Genomic DNA, 19,904 nt, shown 5'->3' with positions numbered 1-19,904 from the left:
TAAGTACATAATCAAATATTCCACGTCAAACGATGATAGCATCGCCCCTTAGAAACTCACAGAAGTCTTAGCCCACTCTATTCTTCCAACTTGGTTCGTGAATTCAAAAGTCAAAAAAATTTTTTCTACCAGGAAAGCAAATATTTTTATCACATTCCTCTTGTTCTCTTGACTTTTTAAAGAAAGTGATTTCATGCAAGTTTAGGCAGCAAGTGACACAGACAATAGCGAAGGTTATTTGGGTGATAATGATATTAAAAATTGGGAAATGCTGCCTTTGCAAGTGAAAAACAAAAAAGGTCAGAATCTTATGAAGAAGTTTCTCCAAGGGAACACTCATTGTCCTCTGTGACCAAAGACATTGTGTCTATAAATTCACCTAAGTGAAATTACATCGATGGCACCAAACACCAAGCCTGGAGCCAAACTGAGACAAGAGGGAACAAATGAAGACTCACAATGCATTTCTCTGAGGAAAACAAAGCATTGCCCCAGAATGCCTCAGCGCATCCGTCTGGGAGGGCTGCACCAACTCCATTCCCAAAGAATCATTACTCTGATTGTCTAAGAGAGGGATGCAGAGATCAGGGCATCTCCCTTACTCCCAAAGCAGGCAGCTTCAAAGAGAGACGACTGGGAAGCCCTAAAGATAGAGACTTGGGGGCCGTGTGGGGCAGTGGTTAAGAAGACCCTGCTGTCTGAATCCCAACTTTTCCATTTGCCATTGTAACGGAGGGAAAGTTTTCCTAAACCTCTGCCCCTCGATTTCCTCATCTGTAAAACATAGGTGGTTATACCATTTGCTGATTTGGATTAAATGAGATTTGGATTCATGAGATGCTTCACATATAATCAGTAAATGTTAGCCACGACGACAATAAGGGATGCTGCTGATGCGGTGTATATTATCGCTTGTGCCCTTCCCCCAAAGGTGAGAGAGTCATGGTGGAGCTATGCTATGCTAGAGCCTGGAAACCTATCCAGTTTGAACAGCCTAGAGAGGAAAGGAGTCTCTGACTGAATTTCTGAATTTTTTTTCCCTAGAACACTACTTTGAATTGGCATTTATTACTTATTTTAAATTCTTAACAATCTACACTGCTTTGCCGAGTTGAGAAGGAATCTTGGGAGAATCTAAGTTAGCCTTCACAGAAATTTTAAAGATAAACTAATCGGAGAATCAAGATACAAGAAAATGAATAACAGTGATTTCTAAGAACATAAGGTTTAGCCTTTAAACAATTTTCCTTCTAGGGTGATGTGAGTTTTAAAAGTTACTAGAGTATCATAAGCTCATCATTTAATCTATAATACTCTTGGAAAGAATGCAGTCCATGAAAAAAACAGTTGAATTTTGGATCACAGGCAATTTTTCCTAACGTAAAAAGACTTTGCTTCTAAAAACCCATCCACACTACCTCATAGTATCCTAAAGGCGAGGAACGTTTCTTTTTTGCCCATGTGAAACCACAATATACCTAATACAGACTACTCACTCAGTGAAGGTTTTTGTCTGACCTTTCCAGAAACACGTGGACGTGACTCTCCTGGTCAAATCATAGAGCTGTCATTTGGTGGAGATACTTAACCTATTCCCCAGGTTTAAACTCATTTTTATTTAGAAAAACTAAATAGCAAAGAATTCAAACTGAGCTAACCTCAAAATTTAAAAATCTACCTTACTTCTGTTTGGTTGTCAGTTGTTATTCCCTCAAATACTCAGTGTACCTCTCGTGTCGGGTATAGCTGTTGCAAAAAAAAGGCTCCGATGGACTTTTAAGGTTTCACACATCCTTCGAAGAACACAATCAGGGGGTACCTACTCTTACTTTATAAACTAATTGACCATGATGCCGGAGGAAGAATGTTTTAATAGAAGGAAAGGAACTGTCCAGCACATTATAGCACACAAACAAGAAAAAAAAAGTCAGAGGCCCCTTATGAATGCTAAGCTAATGCCAAGTATACGTCTCTAAGAAGGGCCTACTGCACTTGTCCTTTTTGGGGGCTGGAACGGTGGCTCTGTCAGGCTGCCCAACCTCTTCCCCAGTGGGCAGGATCTTTTCTGGGAAAAATGTTGCAACAGTGTTTGTAGTCCTGCCTTCTGCTGGGTCCTTTCTTGGTGTACCTCCAAGAAGTGAATCAAAGAAATGTAGAGCTAGAAATTATTTTGGAGAGTTTACAGATTAGAAGAAATGAAATCCAGAAAAAGGAAGTAATTTACTCAAGTCCAAACACCCAACAAATAGTAGGACTGGAGCTGGATCTAATAGCCTCTATTGCTTCTAAATTGCTGCTTTGGAAGATCTCAGAATTCAGAATCTCACAGAAAAGTTTAGCTTTATATATGTTATAGTGTTATTAATAGAACATTAACTAGATATGCAGAGGGCAAATAGGCAGTGATCCAATCATCCAACTAAGATTTGCGTAAGGTGTTGTAAATTTGTTACATAGAATAGAAAAAAACCAAATTTACTAAAAGTTAAAATATTTTTGTGTTAAGAGAAATGTTTAACTGCCGTGAAAATAGCTTCATCATCTTGAATTAAAAAAATGTATATAAGTGTGATATTATTAATTCTACCAACATTTTTGAAATTTCACTATTACCAGGCATAGTCCTAAGTGTGAAGATGCAGGGGGAAAAAAAAGAAAGAAAAGAAAAGAGGAAAGAGCCTTGTTCCAACTTGCCGATGAACTGAGGAGGCTGATGTCAAACAGACTAACCAGTGTGATAGTGGGAAGTGGGATTACAGCTGTGCCTGCACGGGGTATGATGCCTATGGTGGGACAACGGAAGGGGGGCTTAACTGTGGAGAAGGAAAGAGAAGGTTTCCCCAAACAGATGCACCAGAGCTGCATCTGGAAAGAAGGGAACTAAAAGAAAATGCCTTGAAAGAAGAGAGAGAAGGGGCACCTGGGTGGCTCAGTGGGTTAAGCCTCAGCCTTCGGCTTGGGTCATGATCTCAGGGTCCTGAGATCGAGCCCTGCATTGGGCTCTCTGCTCGGCAGGGATCCTGCTTCCCCCTCCCCCTCTGCCTGCCTCTCTGCCTACTTGTGAGCTCTCTCTCTCTGTCGAATAAGTAAAATCTTAAAAAAAAAATTAAAAAAGAAGACAGAGAAGCATGAACCGGCCAGTAGTTGTGACGGCATGTGGCAAATCTGGGAACTATGTACTTCTTCTTTTTGAAGATTTTATTTGTTTGTTTATCAGAGAGACAGCACAGCATGGGGAGCGGCAGGCAGAGGTAGAGATGCAAGTCTCGATCTCAGGATCCGGGGTCATGACCTGAGCCAAAGTCAGATGCTTAACTGGCTGTGCCACCCGGGTGTCCTGGGACTATGTACTTCTAAATGGCGAAGTCCCAGGTGGGGGAGGGCAGATCCTGAAGAGGACTGTACATCATACTAAAAAGTTAGTGTTTTACCAGAAAATAATAGGAAGGTGTTGACAAGTTATATGCTCTAAAATAATGCAAATCAAATTATACTATGAAGGGGCACCTGGGCGGCTCAGTTAGTCCCAGGGTCCGGGGATGGAATCCTGCCTCAGGCTCCCTGCCCCTCCCACTCCCCCTGCTTGTGCTCTCTCTCCCTCTGTCAAATAAACAAATAAAATCTTTTTTTAAAAATTATACTACGAAGTGAAAGTTCTTTTTATTTTTTTCCCTACTCCTTAACATCGGAAACTTTCCTAGAACATCTGGGAGTCGAATGTGATAAAATCACCAGCATCTAGTTGGAGAGTTGACAGAAATCTCAGTTTCCTCATCTGTAAATTGGAGATCATTTTAAAGTTGTTGTAAGAAGCGCACAGGTAAAGCCCATTAAGCGTTTATTGCAGTGTCGGGCATATTGTGAACATTCAATAACGGTAACTTGGCACCATCTTTATTGTGATCATCATTGTAAAAACTGAATCGGAGGGGCGCCTGGCTGGCTCGGTTGACGGAGCATCTGCCTCTTGATCTCAGGGTCATGAGTGTGAGCCCCACGTTGGGTGAGGAGATTACTTTAAAGAAAAAAAATTAAATCTAAAAAAAAACAAAAACAAAACAAAACTGAATCAGAGACATTGGATTAGAATGTTAAGGGTTAAATTTAACATCTAGAGTTGAGAATCATTTTCCAAATATCCTGATTCTGTATTGCTTACAGTAATTGGATCCCTTCAGAGAGAACTACTTTGTTAGAGGCAGAGCTAGGAAAAGGCATCAGTTAGCAAAATGCATTGATTATATACTTCTGAGGAAATTTTCTGCTGATTTTATTGTTTAAGAGAATGTAAGAAAGGAAAACTTGAGTTTCAGCAGTTGAGAGCAGTATCTGAGGAGAGCTGTGTGCTTGATTTGGTAGTTAGAGTTGGAAGAGGAAAATATCAAGGTCCATAGTTAGCAACTGCAGATAAAACCCAACTTTCTTTTTTTTCTTCTTTCCTTCCTTCCTTCCTTCCTCTCTTTCTTCCCTCCCTACTTTCCTTCCTTCCTTCCCTCTATTGATTCACAGGCCCACAATAAAGAGAGTATATCATGCTTTTAATTTGCCATTAGATTGTAATTGTTTATAATCTATCCTCCTATTGTAATGACTAAAGATTATTTTTTGCAGCATTTAATTGGAATATTTTGTATAATTGCTCCAAATTGGAAATTTGAAATATAGTTCAATGATTTCAGTTTGGCTCTATTAAAGATTAGGTAGGTCAGAATTACATTTATTATATGCATAATATCATCTCCCTACAAAAAAGGACCATATTTCAATATTCTGTAGAATAATAGGTTTATTTTCTGTGTTCTGTTTTGCTAGTGCTCCTATATTCCTCCCTGTAAGAGAGAAAATCAGAAGAACTTGGAAAGCGTCATGAATTGGCAACAGTACTGGAAAGATGAGATCGGTTCCCAGCCATTTACTTGCTATTTTAATCAATTTCAAAGGTAAGCCAGTATTTGCTTGTGCATATTAAAGTTGCTTGTAGCCTTTGTAGTTAATTACAAAATAAGTCATAGATTGTGCTCACTTGACAAAATATCTGACATGGGGGTAGAGTCAACTCTTTCTTTGCGTGGAGTTAGGGAAGCCATTTTACAGGCTGGGAGGCAGGTGAAGGATATGGGGGACAAAAAGAGAACCTCTATCATGGTGCTACCCTCTGGAGAGATTAAGAAAGTGCTTTCAGAGGGGAACAGCAGATACGAGTAGCACTTGCTCCCTGAGAATTACAGATTGGATACGCATAAACGGAACAACGTGTTGACTTGTGAGCATTTGGGACTGCACGAAATCTTATCTTTCCTTTTCTTTTCTATTCCGATGAAGTATCAAGAAAATGAGTTCACAGCGTTAAAACTTGACTTGACTTAGAGAGAGCTCAAGTTATGCCCTATAACCACGGCTCATTGGACTAGAACACTGCAGTACCCATCCAGATTCCTTAGACTAATTTCTTCATTAAGCATTTATTGAGTATTCACAACTCCTTGCCGTACTTTCCGCTTAGATGTTCCAGTTCCATTAAACCTCCTTCTCCTCCCCTGCTCCCTCTTAGTGAAGCAATCTACCATCCCCTCGTTTACCCAGTCCAGAGAACCGTAATTACTAACTCACGTTTCTCCTTTACACACTGCAACTTATATTTGCCATCACACTGATTTTACCTCCCTAATGACTCTTCTCTGCTTTCCCCCTACCCCTGTCTTAAGTCAGATCCAAGTGATTTCTCGGCTCTGTGAACACAAGTGTTCCAAACAGTCCTTCTACCTCCAACCTGCCCCGGCCAAGCCCATGGTTGGCGCTGCCGCCAAGTCGATCTTCCTAAAATATGAATTTAATCAGGTTACTCCTCACGGTTTTCAGAGTAGAGTTTCAGAGTAGAGCACATCTTGGCATGGCCTAACCATCAGGTGCCTCTTGCTGCATGACAAACCACCCAAATCAAGCAGCTTACTACAACAGTGATTCATTATTTCTTATAATTCTGTGGGTTGGCTTGGAGATTTACGCAGTCAGAGGATGGTGGCAATAGCTGTGTGGGCCAGGATGGCCTCTCCCGCTCAGCGCTTGGTACTGGTGCGGCCAAAGGGCCTCAGTTCTTTTCCGCAAGCCTCTCCTCCTTCATCAGGCTGGATCAAGTGAGCCAGGCCTTGGTTCTGGAATTTACATAACATCACTTTAGATACATTCCCCTGGTCAAAGCAAGTCACGAAGCCAGCCAGATTCATGGGGCATGAAAACCAACTCTGCTTCTTAAGAGGAGAAGCGGCAAAGGTCTTGTGGCTATATTTAACCTGCCACAGCATACAAGGCTCCTTGGGTTCTCACCCCCCGACTCCCATTTTTCCAGCCTTAGCTTTATGCCCATACTCTTTGCAGTAGCCACTCTGAACTATGTGCGGTTCTGTAATATCTCATGTGTTTGTATCTATGCCTCTTTATTTGCTTCTCCTGCTTCTTGACTGCCTTGATGAAGACTCTTCACAGACATCCCCTTTGCTGGGCTGTTTTGCTGTTTTTCTTGATCTCCAAGTTTGGTTTAGTTGTATATCATTTAGGATGCCATCTGTTGCATGTAAACGGAAAACTGACTCAAAGTATCACGAGGAATAATAAATTGCATACATTTCTTAATGTATGCAATTTATTATTGCATACATTAAGAAATGCACAGGTAGACCAACATTAGGGTTGTTTGATGCAGTAGCCTAACAATGTCATCAAGAAGCCAGGCCCTTTCTGGATCTCAGTTCTGCCTCAGATCCACTCATGGTTACCGTAGAGTTGCTGTGGCTCCAGAAGTCACAGCCAGGCATTGCAGTGTCCAAATGCAAAAAGAAAACTATCTCTCAGGGAGCCTGGGTGGCTCAGTTGTTTAATCGTCTGCCTTCAGCTCGGGTTGTGATCTTGGGGTCCTGGGATCCTGTCCTGTGTTGGAGTCCCTTTTCAGAGAGGATTCTTCTTCTTCTCCCTCTTTCTCTCTCTGCCCCTCCCCCCCCACCATGCTCACTCACGCTCTCTCTCTCTCTCTCTCTGCCTCTCAAATAAATAAATAAAATCTTTACAAAAAATAAAACTATCTTTCTCAGTATGTTTTTCTTGGAATTAGGAAACATTTTCTCAGCTTCCCATAACTGACCTCCCCTTAGGTATTCTTGCTTAGAATGAGTTCCTTTGCCTACACCTAAACCAGTCATAAAAAGAATAATCAGAATATACCACTGAGTTGGGAACAGGGCAGTATCTCCTAAGTTGGATGGAGAAAGGGTGCACACCTGAGTAGAAAGGAAGGAAGAAGAAAGGGACTCAGATGTTATAGAATAGTCAAAAGTGCCAGCTACACGATGTATCTTCCATGTTCTGTTTATACAGCTGTATCCCAGAGGTCTGCAACTCTCACTTCACAGGACTGTGTCAGAGGAGCTTTAAAAAAAAATGCACCACAGACTAATTAAATTATAATCTCGGGTAGTTCAACCTAGGCATTAGCGTTTTCAAAAATTGGTTTTAGGGATTCTAATATGCCACCAGAGTGAGAACCACAGCTTTATCCTTCCATTTATCACTCTCTACCGGAATAATTTCTGTACCCATCTTCCTCATGAGGCTGTACAGGGGCTACTGGTATGGGACCTATCTTCTTTGGCTTTATATTCCTGGGACTTAGCACAATGCCTGTTTCTTAGTCAATAAAAGTTTGGTGAATGAATGAATAAATGAAAGCAATGTGCCAGATTAATAAGGAAGGTTCTTTGCTTCCAAGGAATTAGAACTTATTAGGAGGAACAGGTGCATATGCAAAAAGAAGTATGACTTCATCAGCTAGAAATGAAAGGAGGGAAGACATTGAAGATGGATGGCTGCAATAAAGAAACGAAGGCTTAACATGTAAGATACATCAGGTTATATAATGAGGAGCGGTGAATTTGTAAGGTCTTGGAAGGGGAAAAAGGAATAATCAAAATGGACAATTGGGAAGTCATTCGTTTTGGCAATCAAAGGTCTGTTAGCGGTCTTTGTGAAAATGGTGTAGGCGCCATCTTAGAGCAACGGGGTTAGAAACCATTGAATATTAGCTCGAGGGGAGGGTGTGAAGGCATTAGTGCAGACTACCCTTTCAGGAAGTTTGCCATATCAGGAAAAAGAGTTTGGGGAGGAAGTAATTCAAGGGAAGCAGGAATGGATTCAGAGAAATGAGCCCACTACAGACTAAAACTGCTGAGGAAGAGAGAAGCTCTCTTGTTGAACACAGACAGTAAATGAGGCGGAGTGGAACAAACACACCCTGAAGAAAATGAGCCTGGATGAAATCAAAAGCAGCCGTGGTCCTCGTTCTGTGAAGTGGGAGCCCAGTAACGGGGAATAGGCACCGGAGGTCAAGTGACTCTGAAGCCACTACTCAAACGAATCAAGTGATCCTTTACGTTTCCTGCCGTGGACTGGGAGCCGGGCCAGCTGGTGGTCCTCTTAACCGACTTCCCCTCACTCCCTGCTCAGGCATCTCTGAAGGCTGCCTCCCCCAAACACACACATGCCTCCTGTGGGAATGAATTCTGAATACCCTCAAGTCCCTGACGAGAAGTACTATTCCTGCAGAGTGGCGACAACTCTCTGAGACACCTAGCCCTGCGCTCCATGCTACTTGGGTTCACTTGAGCGACACGAAGGGTCAGCCCTTCGTACCTCTTTCGGAATGATACCCATTCCCTACCGTCGTCTCCCTGTCCCACTCCCAAACTGTCGGGGGGTGTAGGTAGAAGTGGGGGCAGTCTGTCACCACCCAGAAGCACTCAAGACATGATTTTAAACGACTCTGGGAAATCAGAAGTTCAGAGTCTGGCTCTTGTACCATGACATATGCAAGAGGAAACGAGCACTGGTTGGAGGTGTGAAAATGGCAGCTCCCTGGTGCTGTCTACTCTCAGTACACTTTTTACTACTGCTAAACATGCAATAAAAATAGGCTTACTGTAGAGACGCCCAGATGCTCTCGGTAAGATGAACTTTATATTTAAAGTAACCTTTAGATTTCACTCAACTGCAGGAAATTGGGGAGAAGAGTTACCAAGAAGTTTCCATTTTCAAGAAAAGAATGTTATAGGATTTTAAAGATCTAAGGCAGAGATTATTGGAATCTCAGCGTTCACAATTTAAGCCTCTCTGAAAGAGAGCTATACTGAGGAGTAGGATCCACAGCGGCCAGAGCAGCCACCAACAGCCATGCCCACCACCAGCCATGGGAGGCCAGACCCCAGTGCTCACCCCTCTTCCCACCCACAGGGAGGAAGCCATGCTTGGTGGCTGACACTGGCTGCTTCCATTTGTGATCTTCCCACAGAATCTTTCAGCTCTTTGCTTCCCTCAGTGTTGGGGCTCACAATCTCCCTCCAATGTGTGGATTTCCTTCTTACAGGTTTTTTTTTTTCCCCCCATAGGTCACATTTACCCTGCTCATACCATTTTGTTTTCTCTTAGCCTTTCTTTGGCTTATCCTTTCTCTGTGAAATGCACCTCACGCCCTCTTACTGAGTATGCTTTGAAATCCTCATTCCATTGACTGAAAATTTCTTTGCAGTCCCAGGCTTGTCATATAATTCTCCTACTTCATCTTTGCCTGACTGACTTGGCCTTGAAGAGAGCATGTCCTTGGAAAATGGTTACTCTTTCTTCATTCTCCTCCAGGTCAAAGGGCTGGGAGGAGCGATGGGTCATTTTTCGGAATTTTCCTTTTATGGAGAGCACATTGGGTGTTTGTTTGTTTGTTTGTTTTTCCCCATGCTGGTCTATTTTTTACTATTTTATCCTCCTAAGTTATAGTAGTTCACAGAGTGCACATAGTAGGCACACACACACGCGTGCGCGCGCGTCCAACCAACAAGTCCAGCTGTGCCACCTGCAAAGTCTTGAATTCATTCCCTTGGTCCAGGCCCTCACTATTTCTCATCTAAATTATTGCCGTGATCTTCAACGAATCTTTCAGCCTCGGCCTTTTGTCCTCTCCTGCACTACACAAAGGTTTCATTTCACTTTGTTTAAACCTCTACTCCGTCTTGTCACAATCCTCCATTAAATTTTTCTGCCTTCTTGTTGTCCAGAGGATAAAGCCCACGCCTTTCAGTTCCAGCTCCAACCTTGGTGGTTAAATACGTGCCAGTCATGGGGCAACAAAAACAGAGCCGCAGGGGGAGGAGAAGCCAGCCACGCTGCATGCCTTCATGGAGCGTAGAGTCTGTGACCACACTATCAGACGGATAATTACAAAGTAGGGTAAATGCTGTGAAGGAAAAATGGGGGTGCTGCTATGAGATACTGTCACAAGGGGGGGAGTTTCAGAGGCCTGTGTGAGTAAATCCTGACTGGGTGCAGACCAGAGGGTGTCCAAGAGTTAGATAGGGAAAAGTGAGAGGAAAAATATTTCAGAAGGAGACATCACCATGGGTAAAGGTTCTGAGGGAAGAGAGAGGTTGGTGAGTCTTAGGACCCAAAAGGGCATCATGGCAGGGAGGCTCTGAGTGAGGGGTGGGTAGTGACTGTTGACCCTGGAGAGAGAGTTAGACAGGGTATGTGTAGATTTCTCTTAAATGTATCGAGCAGCCAGTGGTGGGTTTTGTAGGGGAGTGGTGACATGATCTGACTTAAAGGTTTTCACTTGTGTTGAGCTGTTCCAGTCACCTCAGAGTCCTCTTTGTGTCCCTTGCACTTTGATGCCTATGCCCTGGTCCCTTTCCTCTTCCCTCACCCGGGGACGCCCTCACCTTTTTCCACCTCTAGGAATTAGCAGAGCACATGGTTATAGGAGGAGCCCTGGAACTAGCCACTTTCAGTGTGTGTGATCTTGGCTGTGTTTAACCTAACTGTGTCTCAGTTTCTTTTGTAGAAGGGGTAAATAATAAGGTTACTGCGAGGTTATCAAGGAGATGCCATGGGCCTAAGCCATAGTATTTCCTATAAAAGTGTTTGCTTCTTCTTTTTTTTTTTTAAGATTTTATTTATTTATTTATTTGCCAGGGAGAGAGAGAGAGAACACAAGCAGGCAGAGTGGCAGGCAGAGGCAGAGAGAGAAGCAGGCTTCCCGCTGAGCAAGGAGCCTGACGTGGGACTCGATCCCAGGACTCTGGGATCATGACCTGAGCCAAAGGCAGCGGCTTAACCAACTGAGCCACCCAGGCGTCCCTGCTTCATTATTTTTACTGTTATCAATAAGGTTTTCCTCAAATGTCACTGTGTAACCTTCTCTTACCTTTTCGGGTGTAATTAATTACTCCCCCCTCTGTGCTTCCGCGCTGCTATGGTTGCTTTTGTCATCCCATCATAGTTAGTTGACTATGTACCCTTCCCCCTTTATAGATTATTAACTCCATACGGGCAGCAGTGAAGTAGCTAGCATCAGGCACCTGGCGTTTACATTTCTCCTTTACTGGTTATTAACTCTGTGACCTTGGGTAGATTGTGCAACTTTCTGATCTTGGTTTCCTCATCTATGAAGTGAGGATAACATTATCTATCCTAAGGGTTTGGTTTTATTTTATTTTGTTTTTGGTAAGGATCATAGCGGCCCAACAGTGAGTACTTAGTAAATGTGTTTCTCTTTCCTTGCCCTGCCAATTCCTAGGGTAAGAAACAACTATTCAGGGAACAGCCTGGTTACTCGCTCACGAGGCTGAGTGAGGTGTCTATGAATAAGCAATAAGGGTTTTATAAATGGGTAAAGCAAAACAGAACACAAGCACAAAATAAGTAAAAAGAAGAGATTCCATTGTTTAAAAAAAAAAAAAAGACTATTTTGTTCTTGTGACACTGCACAGATAGATCTTGAGTTTTAAGTTCATTCAAGGTATGTTTGTCCAGGGGTGCCTAGGTGGCTTAGTGGGTTAAGCCTCTGCCTTCGGCCCAGGTCACCATCTCAGAGTCCTGGGATTGAGCCCCGCATTGGGAATCTCTGCTCAGCAGGGAGCCTGCTTCCCCCTCTATCTCTGCCTGCTGCTCTGCCTACTTGTGATCTCTCTTTCTCTGTCAAATAAATAAATAAAATCTTTTAAAAAAAAAAGTATGTTTGTCCAATAGTATATCTTTTTAAATTTAATTTACCCTTAGCATTTTAGAGGAAGGTGAACATTAGGGCCTGACCTGAAATTAAGGTAGAGTGCTCTTTAGAACACAGCTTGAAAGCTATTAAAATACAATATTAAAAGCAACCAATTAGAAAACTGCTCACCCACTTGGGGCTTAGTTTTCTTATCTATAAAATTTGATGGACTGATAGATTAAATGATCTCTAAGAGTCCCTTAAGCTCTTGAATTCTATGGTTTTGTGATTCTCTGATTCTGAAGGCTTGTACACACAATTGCAACAGCTTAAGATGCCAGATAAAAGCCAAATGGTGAAACAGAAAGAAAATTAGCAAAGCACTAAGTGGTTAACGGTCTGGAGCCATTTAATGGGGGGAGCAGACAGTCTTCCTACCTCAACAATAATTGAGTTTCATAATGATGACACTGAGTCATCCAAAAAGGTTAAATTTGGTTCAATGTCCTCTCCTTAAAAGGCAAGGGAATGTGTAAGGCATCTTTGGAAAGATTTTTACGGATAATATTTTAGTATTTATGTTAGTTTTTATTCAACTGGAAAGGTTAAACTTCAGTTGTTTGGAAAATTCACTTATTGAATATTTACTTTCTCTCCTAGAAGTGAACTGTTATTTTAGGGGCTACAAAGGTCTTCCCAGTACAAAATGTTCATCACTCTTCTCTCATGATTTTACCCTTTTCTTTGTCCTTGATTTCATTCATAACCTCACCACTATTTCAGTCACTCACTTTTGTTAATTCCACAGGCCTTTCTTAATCACCTGCTATGTACCAGGCAGCAGATACAAAGATAATAAGACTTTGTCTCTATGTTCAAGGAACTCTTTGACTAGTGTGAAAGACATTTATGTAAATAAATAATTGGAATGTAGTAAAGTAAGTTCTATAATGAGAATGATAAACATAGAATGTAGATATAGGACATAGGTATAGATATAGATATAGATTTACAGGGAAAGCTTAGGTTGAATTTTAGAGTGACTAGGACTTTTCCAGACAAATGAAGGCCAGGGAAAGGCATTTCAGGGAAAATGATAGAATGTTAGCAGACACCATGATCTGTAGTGTCATGGGCGACTGGAAGAAATGTAAGGAGCTTCATATGCTTGGAAAGTGCATTTAGGAGAAAAGCGTAGATGAACCTGAAGAGGTTGAATCAGATAATACTACTGTGCTCTTATACCGTGCTAAGTGTTCTAGACTTTATGTGTGGCGGAGGAGTGATAGTCATGTTTGAGTTTTAGAAAGACCAGTCTGGTGGCTGTGTGGAGGGTAGACTTTTGCAGCAGCCTACTCAAGGGTTGAGAAGAGCTTGGGCCGAGGCAGAATTAGTGGAGGAAGGAAGGGAGGGAATGGACCTGAGACTTCCCAGGAAGTGGAATCCACCCACTTAGAGATGCACGTGTTGCGTGATGGGGCAGGTTAAGAAGAGGACGGAATTGGATGATTCTAGCTTTCTGTCCTGGATGAGTGTATTGGATGCAACATCCGCCAGAGGGTTCTGGGAAAGCTTCTGCTTTCCTGATGTAAGTACCCCTGCTTCCTGTTTTCACCCTCTTGTTCTGGCAGAAAAGTGGAGAGAGGTGGCTTGAGGCCAGGAGTCCAGAAACCACTGGGCAGCCTTGAGATGGCATGCATGAGGAAGGACATCCATACATTGAAAAGAGTAGAGCAAAAAGATAGAAAGAGCCAACCTCCCAGCTCCGTCATTGAGCGGCTCCCCTCCCCTGGCCTGCCGACCTCCGGGTTTCTCATTATGTGAAACAAAGATCACTTACATGCTCATATACATACCTCTGTGTACATTTATAACCCATATGATGAAGAACAGTTGGTCAGTTGTAGGTGAATTTCACAATGTCTTTTCATTTGTTTTTGTCCTATGAAGCCTTAAAACCAGATTTCTTTTAATATATTTATATGGTGAATTTAATTGTTTCATTGGCTTTTAAGTTTTCCTTTAGTTTTTTTATAGGACAAATTACTAAAGAAAAAGCTTCATCTTTGCAGGCAGACCTCTTGGGATACAGATGGGGGAAAAAATGTATATATAAAGATAGGAGCTGATATTTTGAATGAATTCCACAGGGAAATTTTATTGAGTTTTGAATGAATTACTAAATACTAGACTTGATCGGTGATAAAAATGCAAGTTTTAATAGAGCTTTTTATTTTTGGTTTCTGTTGACTCTGAAAAAATATTTCTTATAATGTGTCATTAAAGAAGAGACGGGTTCTGTAGTAAAATTTTAAAAGAACATATTGGCTTTCTCTTTAGGCATCGAATCCAGTGATAAATCTTGAACCCTAAAGAATAAAACAGTGAATCTGGAATCTTACCCAAATTGAATCTTTTCCATATACATTTGTGTCTGGTTACATATTAAGGGAGATTACATCAGAACTGAAAGCTCTCTCTAGTCTCAAAATTTGTACTAAAAAAAAAAAAAAAAGAGTGGTGACTGCCGTGGCTTCTCCAAGTAGGCCACGGACTAAGCGTGGAACTCACTGCACTGTTTTTTCAAAGTCTGACATCCAAACGGCAGTTATGTTGCTTTTGATACAAACCTGAGGGCTTGTTTTCTGATGGTGATTCAAAGTGTTTTTACACTTGCAGATTAATCTAACAGCTTTGATCATGTGGCAATAAAGCTAAGAATTGGGCGTTATTAAATCACATTTCATTTAAGATGGTGGATGCAGCTTTGTTTGATACAAAACTCTGGGGGAATTTGGAAGGAAAACTACAAGAACCAGAGGACAAGTAGGTCACAGCAGCATCGTCAGAGGGCGGAATGCAGGGCAGGGCTGTAGCTCAGGAGACTTCTGTTCTAACCATAGCTCTCTTTGCAACCGGGTGTGTGACCTTGGGCTACTTACTGGGGAGCTTGTGCCTCAGTTTCGTTTCAGATAAGAAAGGGCCAGATCCAGCCTCTAGCACAGAGAGAGGGTATCCGTTCACTCCAACCCAAAGTGAGTCCCATTTTTTGGGACAGTATTTTCCATTCTCTATTTGAACAGCTCTGGTGACCATGGACACATCACCCCTCCCTGAGGAAGCCCATTAATATTTCCAAACATTTTTAGTTGTCAGCAACTCATCTGGGAAGTATCTAGCCTAGGCCCCTCCATAGCTACAGAAGGTAGATCAGAGGTCAGCAGGGACTGGGGGAGGAGGGAAATGGGAGTTATTGCCTAATGGCTCCAGAGCCTCCTTCAGGGCTGATGAAGAAGTTTTGGAAGTAGATACTGGTGAGGGTTACACAACACCATGAATGTAATTGATGCTACTAAGTTGTGTACTCAAAATGGCCACTTTTGTATTATACACATTTTACCACATCAAAATCCATTTCATCTTGGTTAATGCTGTGGCTTTAGGCGGAAGGTCGAGCGTCTTGAGTTTTATAGCAGAGGAAACGCTCTTTCAGATCACACGGCCATGGAGGAGCCGGCTAAGGATCCAAACCTGAGACCTTGACCCTCAAAGCAGAGGTATCGTAGGGTCCACACTGCCATCACTGTTGTCCCTGTGGGTAACACTCTTCTCACTATGCTGGGAGCTGGTCTTTATAGGGGAGGGCAGAACGTTCCTGCCACTGTCGTTCAGTCTAGAGACTAAAACTCAGTTAATGGGGCCTGACGTAGCACTGCTTGTCTGGACAGCCACAGCACACTGTTGATTCCTACAGAGCTTGTTATTAATCAAACTGCGTCCTCCCACATCTGCTTTATATGTGCTGCTCTTACAACAGCGCCCCTCCCATTTCTAAACCCGTGAGGATGGTATTTGGGATTTAAATGCATGAATTTAAAATGTATCCCTATTTAAATAGGCATTGCTTTTTCTGATTCTTTCATCCTCTTAAGATTATTTTGAATCTTGATCCTGGCACACATCATATTTGTTATTTCTTTCATCATTAAATGTTAATCCTAATTGTAAATCTTTTTTTTTTTTTAGATTTATGTATTTATTTATTTGACAGAGACAGAGAGAGAGCACGCATAAGCAGGGGGAGAGGCACAGGGAGAGGGAGGAGCAGACTCCCCACTGAGCAGGGAGCCCGATGTGGGGCTTGATCCCAATACCCTGGAATCATGACCTGAGCCAAAGGCAGATGCATAACCAACTGAGCCACCCAGGTGCCCCCTAATTGTAAATCAAAATGACTTCAATTCCCTTGTTTAAGTTATCGATAAAAATGCTGGAAAGGACTGGGTCACAGACACCTGACTGGTTAGCTGATGGTCTTCCCCCGGCCTTCCCCAGGAATGAAGAGCCCCTTCATATAGTGTTTATTCTGTTCCAGAGACTGTTTAAGTGCTCCATACGTTGAATATCATTGAGTCTGTGGAACACCCCTACGAGGTGTTATTGTCACAATCGTCACTTCATACATGAGAGAATGAAGTACAGAGAAGGTAAACAGCTTGCCTGAGTTACACAGCCGCCAAGCGGCAGAAGCAAGATTCAAACCCATAGGCTCTCTGCTTCCAGAGTCCATGTTCTGAAACTCTGCTGTCCTGCCACTGGTATGGGCCAGGATTCCAGCCCATACTGGGGTAGGATAACATAAGGGGCTCAGTGAAATCTGGTCAACGAGACTGCTGCCATAACATTCTTTAAATATACCACTGATGGCAAAATAATATGAAATGCCAGACCGAAGGACCTGTGTTTTGTGTGTGCTCGGTCTTCTCCCAAGAAACTTAGGTTCTAAACTCCTGTTCTTCCATTTCTACTCCAAAGATACCTCTTTTTGCTTCCCCAGGCACACTTCAGTCCTCCTCTTTTCTTACCTCTGCATTTTGTACGAGTGTTTGTTGCATTTGGAACTGCATTTCAACAACATACAAACCAGAAACATTTACAAAGCGCCTAGCGGGCACTGAACGCATTGCGCCGGGTAATGGGAACACAGACGCAGGCAGATGGCGCTCCGGCCTTTGGCACCCCCCCACCCCCCACCGATGGGGGGGGGAGCCACCACGCGAGGCCAGCCCTGGGACCTGCCCCTTTGTAGGTGTTGTGCCAGTGCTGTGGAATGGCTAGCTGGAAGAGAATCAAGTACCAAGAAAGTCTTTTAAGATGCTCAAGTGTGCATCCGCACCCTGTTTTTGTGCTTGAGACTAAGAGAGGACTAATTTTGACCATCATGGCTGCTTACTTAGCCGCATTGTAGGGTCCCCAGCCCTTATCTGAGTGTTTCAGTCAGCCTAAGCTAAATTGTGCTGTGCTAACAACTTGAAAATCTGTGTAGCTCGTAACAATGAGAATTTATTTCCTGTTTACCGTACCTATCTTGGGTTGTAAACGACTTTGCTCCATGTGTTATCACTGCTGGACCCCGGCTGAAGACGTCAGCCCCTATCTGGGGCATTAATACCAGTCTTGTTGCAGAGGAAAAGGAAACACATTTCCCCAGGGATACCCATGCCTATAATTTTTAGGGATTTTCAAACTCTTGTTTAGTCCCAACAATCTGATGGCGGCCACTTACATGTGTTTTCTTGAGTTTTGAATATCACATGTTACCAGGGTAAATTCAAGTTACTGACATATCCGAGAGAAACTTTAAGATGGACTGATAGGACTTTTTAAAATTATTCACATTTATAAAAATTCTGTTGTACCATAAAAGTCATCACTTTGTTATGCATATTTCTTTGTACAACTTCTGTTTTTCAAATAGCAATTTATCAAGAAAAGAGCTTTGCCATTAATTTAACTAATTTTACTGTGTAGAAGTATTTCAGTGTGTGTTCAGTGCACTTTTCCAAGAGAAATAACTGCTTAACAGATTATAGCCAAAATGAAAATAAAGCTATTATTCATGTACTCTTTACTATATATTTTAGCGGTTACGATAAAGGCTTCATTGCTAGCCTTGATAGAAATGCTAATCTATTTCTATCTTCCTACATGCAGCAGCAAAGTATATCTACTCTGCTAATTACCTAATTAAAAAACCCCAACAATTTGGTGCAAAATACATGTTAGTATAATGAGTTCTTAACAGTTGGGAAGCTTCTAGAATGACAATATTATACTAGGAGGTAGCCCCGTTTCCTTTGAACTTTTATAATAATACAGAAGATATGTCGTTCACCCAGGGTACATTTTTTCTCTTCAAAGCTACCAAAATAATGGAGCCAGGCTGTTGGGAGAGGTATATAAAAGAAAATCAATTGTGCTGACTGGCGAATTTTTTCTTCATCGAGGATCTAATTACAGGGAATTGGGCTTCTCTGAATCATACGTTAATGATTCCTAGGAGTAAGTTTGAGGGCTGGGATACAGGATCTCCTTCAGAGGTTTGGGGAAAACAGAATGTCTCTTCATCCACTTGGGCTATTTGGTATTGGCTGCACTTGGTGCTGGCCACCTTGCTAGTGTGATGGGTCTGGGACAGCGCTGTGTCGGGGAGTGGAGTGAGGGACATCTTCTCGAGCGGGGGAAAGCATCTAAGTAGGGGTGTGGCCGGTGAGTTGAAGGAGCAAGAACCACCAGTGACTGTAGTTATGAGCACAGGGGTTGGTTGGATGGGCCAGAGGTGGATATTTAAATAAGCAGGAAGAAAAGAAATTCTGTAATGACAAAAGAATAGTAAACATGATCAATTCCTCTTAGAATTTTCTGAAAATAGTTAGCACGGTCTGTAAAAGTACAGGCAGATACGCATGACTATTTATGCAGATCCACCTACGGTATTTAGGATTGCAAACCAATCCAAGCGGGCCTTTGAAAGAATTCCTATGAAGTCTAAGATCTTGCTTCCTACCGGCTCCTTCACCGCTCCGATTTGCTGAACTGAAACTCTGTGGCACTAGATTTTCATTCCCTTCTTATTACACTTAACATTTACTGTGCTCTCGCTTTGAGCTTAGCACAGCATGATGCTCTCCTAGGTGTGAGAACCATTGGAAAAAATCCAGGCTTTGTGGATTGGGCAGAGCCACTGAGACCACCAAGCCTTGTCAGGGCATTTGCATTTGAGTCATGGGTGGGTGAACGAGCCCTGATTGCTCTGGCCCTACAGATATTCTACTAGTTAAGGAGCCCCCGCCATCTTGATTTTATGTCAAAAACCATGGGGAAAATGTTCCTCAACCTCCTTTTAAATGCCACATTTCAACTGCACACGATGTTCAGATGGTAAGAAGACACGTTGACATTTGGGGGGATTCCTTACCCGCCTTATTTCCTTGAGAACCAAACTCTGAAGCTCTTGCCAACCTTACAAACACCCAATGGAATCCCTGCTTGTGTGCGTATTTTGGGTGCATCAGTATGTTTGTCATTTCTCCCTGGAAACGGTTTCTCACACCCACGTTGCAAGTGTGTGATCTGTGATTATATCCTCTGCTAGTTTTCAGTGTCCTCTGTGCGTGGAGCAAGGGCTGAGAACATGATTTAGCTTAGGGAAATGATAAAAAATGTGGTTGTTAAAGTGATCTTTCAGAAGCCTTTTTCTATGTGTGGTGACTATGCTGAGAGCAACCCATGACTTCCTTTTTTCGAAACGCTGGAGTAGGTTTGAGCACTAGGCTCTCCGGTTCATGGTTTTAGATGGATATTCAACACTGGCTCAACTTTTTAAGCCCTTGGATATCACCTTATTTCATTTCAAAGGGGAGCCTCTACCTTGTTTTTGAGGATTTTGAGGAAAAAGCACACAACCACTTTGTTCACTATCACTTCGGTCTGTGCAGCCTTTTCTATAACGAGAGTTTCTCTTCTTTGGTATTGGCTTCCAAAGTGAGTAAGAGGCCCTGTTGTTTTGTTTTGATCAGTGAGGGGAATGTTGGGATGTCCT

General features: G+C 42.4%; 1 protein-coding gene across 1 annotated transcript in view; it reads left to right on the top strand.

The window, feature by feature from the left end:
• The window catches only part of KCNMB4 (potassium calcium-activated channel subfamily M regulatory beta subunit 4), a 61,962-nt gene that overhangs the window by 21,257 nt on the left and 20,801 nt on the right, over positions 1-19,904 (top strand). The window contains exon 2 of the mRNA XM_080811583.1: positions 4,813-4,940. Within this exon, the coding sequence (XP_080667709.1) occupies positions 4,813-4,940 (128 nt within the window). The remainder of the gene's footprint in view (positions 1-4,812; positions 4,941-19,904) is intronic.

The sequence above is a fragment of the Martes martes genome (genome assembly GCF_963455335.1).
Source record: "Martes martes genome assembly, chromosome: 8".
Classification (NCBI taxonomy): domain Eukaryota; kingdom Metazoa; phylum Chordata; class Mammalia; order Carnivora; family Mustelidae; genus Martes; species Martes martes.
This window is presented reverse-complemented; position numbering and strand designations above follow the sequence as displayed.